Below are 12467 nucleotides of genomic sequence, written 5' to 3'. Positions count from 1 at the left end.
TGGATGTTATGTATTTGAATTTTCAAAATGTCTTTGACAAAGTGCCACACATGAGACTACTTAACAAGAACCCATGGTATAACAGGAAACATACTAGCATGGGTAGAGCATTGGCTGATTGGCAGGAAGCAGTCAGTCAGAATACAGGGATCATATTCTGGTTTGTCGCTAGTGGTATTATGGCGTGTTTTTAAAAAAATGTTATATAGATTTGGATTATGGAATGAATGGCTTTGTGGCCAAGTCTGAAGAAAATACAAAAGTGGGTGGAGGAGCAGGAAGTGTTGATGAAAAAGGGAGGCTGTAGAAGGAAAGACAGATGAAGAGTATGGGCAGAGAAGTGGCAAATGAAATACAATACAAAGTCAGAAAAATACTTTGGTAGAAGAGATAAGCAGGCAGACTATTTTCTAAATGGGAAGAAAATTAAAACTTCACAGATGCAAAGGGACCTGGGAGTCTTCATACAGGATACCCTGAAGGTAAACTTTCAGGTTGAGTCAGTGGTGAAAATAAATGCAATGCTGGCATTCATTTCGAGAGGAATAAAATAGAAGAGCAGAGATATGCTGTTGTGGCTTTATAAGCTTCACTTGGAGTATTGTGTGCAATTTTGGGCTCCTCATTGGAGATGGGTCAATAGAGGTTCACAAGAGTGATTCTGGGAATGAAAGGGTTATTGTATGAGGAATGTTTGACAGCCCTTGGCGTGTACTGCTCGGGGTGGGGAAGAGAAGGAATCTCATTAAAACATTTCAAATGTTGAAAGGCATGGACAGAATCAGTGTAGAATGGTTGTTTCCCATGGTGGGAGAGTCTAGGACTTCAGGATTGAAGGGCATTCCCCTAGAACAGAGTTGTGGACCAAACCTCACTTGCCACAGGGTGGTAAATCTGTGGGATTTGGTGCCACAGGTCGTTGTGGAGGCTAGGCCATTGGGTGTTTTTAAGGCAGAGATTGATAGGTTCTTGATTAGCCAGGGCATTAAAGATAACAGAGAGAAGGCCAGGCAGTGGGGCTGAGTGGAGAAGGGGATCAGTTGATGACTGAATGATCTGAAAGAACGATGGGCTGAATAGCCTATTTTTTGTTCCTATGTTTCATGGTCTTATCGGGAGCCGACCGGAGGGGGAAAAGGAGAGCGCGTGGGATTCATTCACTCACCTTGAGCAGGCAGGAGCGCGCGTAATGCTCGCAGCCCACCGAGGCCGCAGCCGCCATCACCACGTAACCTGGAAACGGAATACGTCGGTCCACTGAACAGCGCATGCGCTGCGAAACCGCGCACTGACAACCCACACGTGCAGTCAATGCCTGCGCCGTTGGAACACGCAAGCGTCATACTGCGCACACCCATGACGTGAAAGTGCCTGGTCACCGTGTCTGCGTCATTCTTAGAGCGTCGCCGCCGTAGTGACACGGATTCGATGCGGACCCCAGACGTTCACCTAACTCTGCCGGTTTCCACAGTGTTCTCCGGTTTATTCCCACATCCCAAAGGCAGGCGGGTCGCTGGGTTAATGATCGCTATAAATGGTGCGGGTGAGGGGTAGAATGTGAGTGGTAGAATGTGAGTGGTTGGGTGGCTCTCTTCGTGGGATTGCTGAGCCGAGGGACAGGAGCATGCCCTGTTGTAAATACAATGAAGGCGTGATAAAATGCTGGAGGAACTCAGCAGATCTCGCAGCATCCAGAGCAGGGGAAAGCTATAGTAATACAGGTCACCCTGTTCAAATTTAAATTCAAGTTGTTTCTAATTTCCCTATACATAAGTGCATTGAGATAAAATAATATTACGTGGGAAAAACTTGTAAACTAAAGAATACGGTCATCTGGATTCAATTAAAAGTTTAATCAGGTTAACTTTATGCATCAAGACCCTGCTACCAAAATATTCATTACTTATCCAATTAAAATATAAGTATTTAAATTATATGATTATAATTATCCTTAACAGGTCCTTGTTTTACAGAACTTATAAAATTCCCTGCACTGACAGTCTTTGTGCCTTTTACGTTGTAACATAGCTTCTGTTGTGGTCACATCCAACTGATTTCGTTCTTTTGTCCATTGAACATTCATTAGCGATATTAGTATTATGAGCCAGTATGCTGAACATGCACTGGCATAAAATTAATAACTCTGAAAATTGTGCTTCAAATTTAATTTGTTGAAACACAGAATACTGTTGTCCAGAGGGAATACAAAAGATTGCATAATTAAAGGGGTAAAAAAATTCTGCATTGTGACTACTTGCATCCATGGATGTTCAACAAAAAGACGAAGCATTTATATCTTTGACAATCTCTGAAATGATATATGGAGCTATTACATTTTTTATTATTGCAGTACATTTTGTCCTGGCACTTGAAAATTTGGATGCAATTTTGGATCAATTAGTTTTTTTTAAATGTTGTCCACTGACACAAAAAAAACTAGTTTATTTTTATTCCCTTTTTTTCACATTACACATGTTGATTCCACTTGTTCCCATGCTGGCAGAGTATTTAGTAACATCCATGTAAAAGTATCAAATTGTTTAAGAGATTAAATCTATTTCACAAGATAGTCATTGCAAGTGCCATAATAATTATCAACTTCAAGTTGGAAGTCCTTTTTCTGTTCAAAAGTAATGTCACTTTTAAGGCAAGCCTTGACACTTACAGGGATAAACTTTTCATCATTTCTTTACACAGTCAACGAGTTCTTTAGGCAATGAAGTACTTCAATAATGCTATTTGCTCTTTTTCAATTTGCATAATCCTATTGCTGTAGAGATTTTGAAAACTGAACAAGAAATAAGTAGGCTTCATTCAATGGATTATTGAAAAAGCCAACAAGAATTTTCAGGACCTTTTCTTTAGAATTATAGTATGATTTCAGTGCTTCAAATAAACTTGAGTATTCTCTCAATTGCATTTATTAAAGAGACCCAATGAGTTTTAGAATGTGAGAACTGAAGAATGTTGAATGCCAACAAAATCACAAAAATCTTTTAATCGCTCAGTTTGAACAGTATGAAAGCTGAAGTAAAGAATAATTAATTTCATGATAATGTCAATAGAAAGGACATCAGATGTGGTTTGAGCAGCATTATGCAGAATATATGCAGAACAACCGTCACTTTCCACAGAATCATTCATGCTTTGCTTCAACTTTGAATAGACATTGTTCACATCTTTATGCAAACATCTATCAAAATTAGTATTTGTATTATCTCCACCAAAAGCTGTATAATTTTTTAAAAATTCTAACTCAGTAAGAGTTTCTCTGCAAAAGCTATAGTTTCTGAGATCTCATCTGGAAGGGATTTCACTCACAACAGCTTTACCAGCAAGCCTTTTTCTCAGTCAAAAGATTGCATAATTAAAGGGGTAAAAAATTCTGCATTGTGACTACTTGCATCCATGGATGTGCCATAAAAAGACGAAGCATTTATATCTTTGACAATCTCTGAAATGGAATATGGAGCTATTACATTTTTTACTATTGCAGTACATTTTGTCCTGGCACTTGAAAATTTGGATGCAATTTTGGAATCAGTAAAAGTATGCTCAGTCATTTGAGCTGAATGACTGATGATGATGAACTGTGGAAGACCATTACAACTTCTGCAGCTATTATTTTATCTTCTGTATTTCTCTTAAGATATTTGTTATCAGTTTCTTTTGTAGTGGAGGAAAGCATACATCTCTTGTCCTTCGTTGTTTGTATATGCTACTTTATATCCGACTTCCCACCATTTTCAGTATTGAATGAACAATTGCGTACTCCACAAAGAGTTTCAAAACAAATTTTCCCTTTGTCCACTCTTCAGAGAATTCATCATGAAATTTACACTTTCATTTTGGTATGTTAGGGTTAAATTACAAATCACAAATGAAAAATATTTTGCCTGTTTACCAATGCAAAAATTGAAAAAAAATCAAGCCTGGTTATTTCACTGATCCATCACTAACAACTGTAAACGCATAACTAACGGGCTGCCTGGCTGTAGTGGCTACAGCCAATGAATGCACACATGACATGTGGCTGCAGTTTCTAACAAGTTCATTACCTGTGGCAAATACTTGCTGTCTTTGGGTGACTTCCTTCAACGTAATAGTGGAGTTATTTAATGTTTTAGTTTTAATGAAGTAAAATTAATGTAGCACAAAGAAAATTATTGAAAATTCCAAATTGTGCAATTTATTTTAAAAAAATCCTAATACAGGACATTTAAGGCATCCTGATAAAGGAGACAGGATGGAATCATAAAGGACATGTCCTGTATTATATAAATATATTACCGATATTTTGGGCCTCAGACTCAAATCTGAAAGGTCATTTGCAAACCTTCTCTGGACGTTGTGTGATCTGCTGAGTTCTTCCAACATTTTTGTGTTTTTACAATCACAGCAACTGGAGACTTTCGTGTTTCACTCCAAGGTGTGATGAGTGTTTGTAGTCAGAGGGGGAAGAGGGAGATCCATCAACATGAAGTGATGTGGGGCATTCAGCGAGTCCAGAGGGAATCCTAAGGATGGAGCGCAGGCCTGTTGGGCATATCATTTTTAGAAGAAACGTTGAACCAAATCCCTTCCCTCTCAAGTGAGCATAAATGTTCCTACAGCGAGATTTGGACAGAAGTGTTAACACTGGTATGTTATCCAAATAAGATAATTGAATCATTAACATGTCAAATGGGTAATTGATGGTCGGTGCCAACCTGTTGGGCTGAAGGATCTGTTTTCACGGTATGACTAACCATTGCTGCTTTTGGAAACTTGCAATGAGCAAATCTACAACCTTACTCATTGCATGGCAGCAGTGAGTATATTTCAGAAATGCATAACTGGCTGTATAGTGCTTGGGGACATCATAAATGGAACTTTTTATTTAAAGTGTTAAGTGTCTTTGGAATTCCAAATGTTTTTATAAATTGGATAAGAGCTTTGTATAATCATCCAAAAGCTATACTGGTCACAAACAGGCAAATATCAAATCCCTTTTTATTAGAAAGATCATCAAGGCATCTTTATTTGCTTTGGCTATAGAACCTTTGACAGAGGTGATAAGAAGGGATATGAGATTACAATTTTTGAGATATGTGATAAAGAACATAAAATTAGTTTATTTCCAGATGATGTCATACTATATGTAACAAAACCAGAAATATTGAAGAAAATAACTAAGATTAGCACAATATGGTCTGCTATCAGGTTAAAAAGTAAGTGTAGAAAAGAGTGAAAAATGCCTATGAATGACAGGGATTATACACAAAGTTAAAAAAAATGACAAAATTTAAGAGGCAAAAAGAAACAATTAAATACTTAGGAATAAAAATTGACAGGAATTTAAATAACTTATTTAAATTGAATTATTTACCACGATTAAAAAATTGAGGAGGATTTAAAAAGATGGAAAGATTTACCAATAATTTTAATAGGAAGGGTAAATTGTATTAAGATTCATATTTTTCCAAGATTGCAATATTTATTTTAATCATTGCCCATTCCTATACCAGAGATGTTTTTCCAAGAATTAAATAAAAATGTAAGAAAATTTCTTTGGTGAGATAAAATGCCAAGAATAACCTTGGAAAGATGGACCTGGAAATTTGAACAAGGTGGACTAAGAAATCTGAATTTTAAATATTATTATAAAGCAGCGCAGCTAAGATTTTTATCCTCCTGTTATCAAATTGGAGGAAAAATAGCGTAGGTGCAGATTGCAATGAAAAAAATAGAAATTAACCCAGAGCATTTTTTAAATAAATGGAATAATGAATTTTTGAAAAGAAAAATAGAAGTACCAATTTTAACACATTTACTTAAGATATCAAGATAAGCCCCCAACCCCATGCATTCTCATCTTTTATGTGGCTCCTTCTCAAAATCCAATTATACTACAAGATTTACAAAAATATCACCTGAGTTTCAGCATCTAGATTACAAAGAAAGACTGAGCAAATTAGGTCTTTATTCTTTGGAGCATAGAAGGTTGAGAGGGGATTTGATAGAGGTATTTAAGATTATAAGAGGAATAGAGTTGATGTGGATGGGCTTTTTCCATTGAGAGTAGGAGAGATTGAAACAAGAGGTCATGAGTTAAGAGTTAAGGGGCAAAAGTTTAGAAGTAACATGAGGGGGGATCTTCTTCACTCAGAGTGTGGTGGCTGTATAGAATGAGTTTCCAGGAGAAGTAGTGGCGGCAGGGTCAATTTTGTCATTTAAGGAAAAATTGGATAGGTATTGGATGGGAGGGGAATGGAGGGTTATGGCAGAGTGCAAGTAGGTGGGACTAGATGAGAGTACTTAGTGTGGTGTGGACTAGAAGGGCCGAAATGGCCTGTTTCCATACTGTAATTGTTATATGTTATATGGAATGGAACAGAATTCATATGGAAAGAGGAATTAAGAATTATCAAATACCCAAGATGATGTTAAAGTAGAATCAACTTATAAATGGAACCTGGAAAACACTAATAATGTGTGTGAGTCCTTCTTTATGCTCATATGTGGGATAGTTCCAAGATTCCTGTTATAACCTCCAGTAATTAAAAAAATACTCTGGAGACCTGACAACAATCAGTTGACCAAAAAATAGACTCTACCATGCAATGTAACAAGCATTGAAATAATAAGGGAACGACTGATGTAGATGCACCCCAGCTATAAGGAATTGTGAGGTTCAGGAGGAATGTTTTTAGGTATTAAAGGAGAGAATGACAGAGCAAAATATACTGGGTCCAAACATGAATCATGTTTGACTTTGAATTATGTTGAATTTAATTGAATTGCTTATTGTCATGTGAACTGTGAAACACTTTGTTTTGCGTGTTATCCAGGCAAGTCAACCTAGTCTTAAGTACACCATGCAGTGCCATAATAAAACAAAAGTGCAGCATATAAGATAACATGCAGGTTACAGAGAAAAATACAACATTTACCAATGGGAGGTCGATTTAAGGAAAGGAGCTGTCCTTAAACCAGGAGGTTCATGTTTTCAAGCTCGTGTATCCTCTGCCCAATGGGAGATGGGGGGAAGAGAGTGTAACCGGGGAGGGCAGGTCCTTTACTATGTTGATAGTTTTCTGAAATTTGATGAAGAGGTTACTTTGTGTGAAGGTCAATCAAAAGGCAATTTTAGATACATTAAATAAATAGAAAAATAAAAATATTAAAAGTTGCATCAAAACCTTTCAAATAATCATCTAATTTGGAATATTGAATCAGAAGCTACAAAAAATGTATGAAGTTCTGATGTGCCATTTGAAACACAGAATGATGACTGTACTGAGACTTCTGACCTATAAAGGGTGTGAGTTTATTGTCATACACTTTGTATAATGTACTTGTGCATCAAAATTCTTACTTGCTGGAGTTGAACTGATAATTTGAGGGGAAAAAAACCACAAAAAAACTATAATAGTACACTTAATTTAATAAAAAAGAAACAATACATATAAAAGAATTGATATATAATAAATATTCACAGATATCCTAGTACAAAAAAATCCCTATTCCAAAATAAGATAAAAATTATTTACAAATTCTGTGCTCGCTTTGGAAGCACATATTCTAAAATTGGAACGATACAGAGAAGATTAGCATGGCCCCTGCAAATTCGTGAACTGTTCCATATTTTTAAAAAAGCAAAAAGAGAAGAAAAAATTATTTACAAATTCTGCCTGCAGTCCTTTTATGGCATTGGAGCTGTCCCTGATTAGTGTAACAAGCGGAGAAACTGTTCTTGAACCTGGAGGTGCTGGTCTTCAAACTTTTGTACTTTCTGCCTGAAGGTGGCAGTGAGGTGAGGTGGTGAACAGGGTGGTGGGGGTCGTTTATGATATTGGCTGCCTTTTTGGAGCAGTGCTTTACATAGAGGCATTCAACGAATTGGAGGTCAGAGCCTATTGTGGACCTGGCTAAATTTGCTAACTTCTGGAACTTTCTGCATTCCGAGGCAGTCGAAGTTCCAAACCAGGTTGTGACACAACCAGTCAGTTCTCCTCTTATGAATTTGATTGTGATTTCAATGACATGCCAAATTTCCTCAGACTTCTTAGAATGTAGAGGTGATGTTAAGAGCTAGATTGTTATTCTTGCACCACCCAACTAGTTCTTGATATCTATCCTTTCCAGTTATTCAGCCAATGATAGTGGTATTGTTAGTGACTTTGTAGATTGAATTGGAGCTGAATTTGGCAATGAAATCATGTGTATAGAGAACAGAGAAGGGGATGAAACATGCAGACTTGTGGTGCTCTTGTGTCAGAAACGAGGAGGTGATTTAAAAAAAAATTTCGACATACAGCACGGTAATGCCATTTCGGCCCTCAAGTCCAATTTACACCCTAGTACATTTCGTATGGAGGGAGAAAACCGGAGCCCCCGGGGAAAACCCACATAGATGGGGAGAATGTACAGACAGCATGGGATTCGAATCCCAGTTCTGATCTCTGGTGCTGTAAAAATGTTGCACTAACTGCTACGCCAACTGTGCTGATCTGCACTGAATGGGATCTGCTAATGAGGATGTATACTATATTCTCATGACTATTAATTTCATAGCTTGGCTTCGCGAGCGAAGATCCAGGAAGGATTGTAGACATAGGCAAGTCCTTCAAGCCTGCACAGTGGATTTTTTAGGTGGAATGCAGTGAACGCAGCACTGGCCCCACCCTTTACATCCGGGGTTTATCTGCCATGGCCCAGCATGCTAGGATGGTGACAGCCAGGTCCTTGGGTTGTAGGTGTTACGTTGGAGGGTCCTTCTCCTAGATGGATGGCCTGACGAGGCTAACAAGCCCAGGTTTGAAATCATAGCTTTCCTTCTCTTAGGCTGGCTGCCAACCAAGATTAAGGAGCCCAGCCTATCCATCCAGTTATGCCATCAGACACTCAGTCGCGCTAAAACATAGCGAACACAGTAAAAAGTGGGGACACCATGAGAAGGTGTTGCTATTTATGCAGTAATGTAGAAGAGGCCACTTGCAGTGACCTACCTGGCAAGCCAGACAATGGCCACACGATGATCACTACATCGAGAAAGGAGAGCCAACGTATTACATGTGCAATTTCCCTGGGTGAGAAGGACACAAAGCCCAGACCTCACCCACCCCATTCTCATATCTATAATACTATGTGATTATATGTGATAATAATATATGATCATACATGTATTCGTATCACTCATTACTGAATGTTTAAATTCAACTCAGTGCTGAACAGCATCTGTAGAGAGATAAACAAATTTAATGTTTTGAATAATGATCTTTAGTCAGAGTTAATGTCCTGACCACATAATTAGTATTTGGTGCTGCTCATTTATTGAAGAATATCAGTTGTCAGCATAAAACTCTTGCGCTGAAAAAAAATTTGCATGAAGTTTTTTTTACTTTCTGACAAAATAAAGTCTCATAAAACTTTTCATGAATTCAAATCCTGGAGTGCAGGAAAAAGCCAGAAGAGCATACTCAGTTAGATCATGGCTGTTCAATATTTAAACTCCTCGTATCATCTTTCAAAATTTTACCTAACTGAAATATATCAGTCTCAGCTTTATATCTTCCATTTGCCCCAAATCTCAACATTAAACCTTCAGCCTACAAGCTTGTAACTTGGAGGCTATTGCAGTTTTGATCCACTAACATCACAAAAGAAGTCGAGGAGCATCAAAATTAGGTCTGCTAGGCTGGCAAATAGCTTCTCCCCACAAACTGTGAGATTGATGAAGAGAATCTTGTAAGGAATTAAATAATCCATCTGTGAGCGTGTGCATGTGTTTGTGTGCGTATGCATGTGTATGTGGTGGCTCACCACCACAGCGATCAAACTGGCACTCCGGGCGGCAAGCAGACCTAAAAGCCAGCAGACCTTGCAGCGGCACTGGCTCTAGTCAGCAAACCGGCGGAGGAATGGCAAGGGCAGCTTAAGGACCAGTGACCCCAAAATTGCGTTGGCCCCACTGCACAGCCAACAGAGAGGGTCAGTGCACAGGGAAGAAGGGACTGCCATGCAAGAGGGTACCCACGTGCAGGAAACCCGCTTTTGTTATGCACGTCATTGCATCAATAAAAAGGGGAAAATAGCGGGAACGTGAGTGGTATAAAAGTAAAGAGCTCCCAATAAAACACAGACCTTAATCTGACTGAACTTGTGTGTGTGTCTTTCTTTCAAGTAGCGCACGGCTACAATTGGTGACCCTGACAGTTTAGATAGCATCAAAACCCAATGATGAGCAACCCAGCAGCAATCCATGCAGTTGCTCTCAAGCTGCCGACCTTCTGGATGAATCAGCTATGCATGTGGTTTGATCAGGCTGAGGCACAGTTTCAGATCCAGCTGATCACAACAGAGTCCACCCGGTACTACCACATGGCGAGTGCCATGGACTAGGACACAGCGAGCCAGGTGGCCAACTTCATCAAGGAGCCTCCACCAGAAAGCGCATATACTGCCTTCAAGGACTTGCTAGTTAAGACCTTCAGGCTCTCACGGCATGAGAGGGGGGGCAAGCCTGCTCCACCTGGATGGACTTGGGGACAGGCCCCCATCGGCTCTAATGAATGAGATGCTGGCCCTCCTGGGCAAACACGAGCCCTGCAATATGTTCGAGCAGGCATTCCTGGAGTAACTGTCCGAGGAAGTCCAACTGCTCCTGGCAGACGCCAAATTCAGTGAACCCCGGAAAGTTGCAGCACGAGTGGACATTCTGGGGAAAGAGAAAAGAGAGTGCTTGGCATCTGTGGGGCTCATCGTTAAACCCCACGGCCAAACCCGTGCAGAACCACTGAAGGAACAGCATCCCCACAGAGGAAGTGATCCCAATGACCAGTGGTGCTTCTACCACCAGAAATAGGGTTCTGGAACCTGCTGGTCCAGGCCACCATGCGCATTCCAGGGAAATGCCAGGGCCAGCCATCACTAATGGCCACGATGGCTGGCCACCAAGACAGCCTCCTGTACGTTTGGGATTGCCAGTCTGGACAACATTTCCTCATGAACATAGGAGCAGAGGTCAGTATCCTGCCCACATTGGGACAAGACACCAGGAATAGGCAGTCAGACCCCACACTAAGGGCTTCCAACAACAGCATGATCCAGACATATGGTACCTGCAAGGTCCAACTGCAGTTGAGAGGCAACCTTTTCTCATGAGTGTTCATGCTGGCTGCAATGGAACAGTCGCTCCTCGGGGCAGACTTACTGCATGCCCATAGCCTGCTTGTGGACTTCAAGGGTTGGAGACTGGTCCATGCCAGGACTTTCCAAACCGTCCCCCTCAAAGACGCCAAGTTTCCAGCACTCCACCTGGAGTGCAGCGATCCACAGATGAATACACCAAGGTCCTGACTGAGTTCCCGGCAGTACTCACCCCTCAGTTCACCACGGCGATGCCCCAGCATGGAGTACAGCACCATATCCTGACCAAGAGCCTGCCGCTCCATGCATGAGCAAGACACCTCCCTCTGGAGAAGCTCCAGCTGGCGAAGGAGGAATTCAAGAAACTGATAGAGCTCGGCATCATACGGTGGTCAGACAACCCAATGGCTTCTCCCCTGCATATGACGCCCAAAGCCATTGGGGGGTTGGAGACCATGTGGCGACTACCGTTGGCTCAACAAGGCCACTACACCAGATGGCTACCCCATGCCGCAGATCCAGGACTTTGCGGCTAACCTGCGTATGGAAAAGATCTTTTCCAAAGTGGACCACATGTGTGGATATTATCAGACTCCATTACACCCTGACGATATCCCCAAGACTGCCATCGTCACCCCATTTGGCCTGTTCAAATTCCTGTGAATGCCATTTGGGTTGAAGAATGTCACTCAGACCTTCCAGCGACTAAAGGACGCGGTGGGCCGAGACCTGGACGGCACCTTCGTCTACCTGGATGACATCCTCATGGCGAGCAGGAACCGACAAGAACAGTTAACACACCTTTGCCTCCTTTACACTCGACTGAGTGAATTCGGACTGATCCCAGCCAAATGCCAGTTTGGATTGGAGCCCATTGATTTCCTGGGCCATAGGATAACTAGGGCAGGAGCCACACTGCTATCCAGTAAGGTGGAGACCATCCAGAAGTTTCCTAGGCCCAGTATGACCAGGGGACTACAGGAGTTTGTGGGGATGATTAACTTCTACCACAGGTTCATCCCCTTGGCTGCCTGGATCATGTAGCCCTTGTTCGCCAAGATGGCGGGCAAGAAGAAGGACATCACATGGGTTGAGAAGTTAGTGGAGGCCTTCGTGAAGGCCAAGGAAGCCCTTGCAGGCTCTGATTTTCTGGCACATTCCAGGGCAGATGATCCACAGCCCTGATGGTGGATGCCTCAGGATCGGCGGAGTTCTGGAATGGCAGATCGAAGGAAGTTGGTGGCCGCTGGCTTTTTGGGGCAATCATCTACAGCCTCAAGAACTGAAGTACAACGCTTTCAACGGAGATCTACTGGCGCTGTACCTGGCCATCTGCC

General features: G+C 41.2%; 1 protein-coding gene and 1 pseudogene across 5 annotated transcripts in view; one reads left to right on the top strand and one right to left on the bottom strand.

Moving 5' to 3' along the window:
- rchy1 (ring finger and CHY zinc finger domain containing 1) overlaps positions 1 to 1271 on the bottom strand; it is a 49710-nt gene extending 48439 nt beyond the window's left edge. For 2 of the 5 annotated variants that reach the window (XM_069925544.1, XM_069925548.1), the window contains exon 1: positions 1166 to 1254. Coding sequence is in view for 1 of the 5 variants with exons in the window: in XM_069925542.1 (XP_069781643.1) it covers positions 1166 to 1270 (105 nt within the window). In the remaining 4 variants the exon portion in view is untranslated. Of the gene's footprint in view, positions 1 to 1165 lie in introns of all 5 variants that reach the window. The other 3 variants (XM_069925545.1, XM_069925549.1, XM_069925542.1) reach the window with 2 other exon arrangements.
- Positions 1272 to 7539: 6268 nt separating this feature from the next.
- On the top strand, positions 7540 to 7631 carry LOC138759699 (U6 spliceosomal RNA; annotated as a pseudogene).
- The last annotated feature ends 4836 nt before the right edge of the window (positions 7632 to 12467 follow it).

Source organism: Narcine bancroftii, chromosome 3, assembly GCF_036971445.1.
Source record: "Narcine bancroftii isolate sNarBan1 chromosome 3, sNarBan1.hap1, whole genome shotgun sequence".
NCBI classification, from domain to species: Eukaryota; Metazoa; Chordata; class Chondrichthyes; order Torpediniformes; family Narcinidae; genus Narcine; species Narcine bancroftii.
Note: the sequence above shows the minus strand (reverse complement) of the source record. Positions and strands in the feature narration are given on the sequence as shown.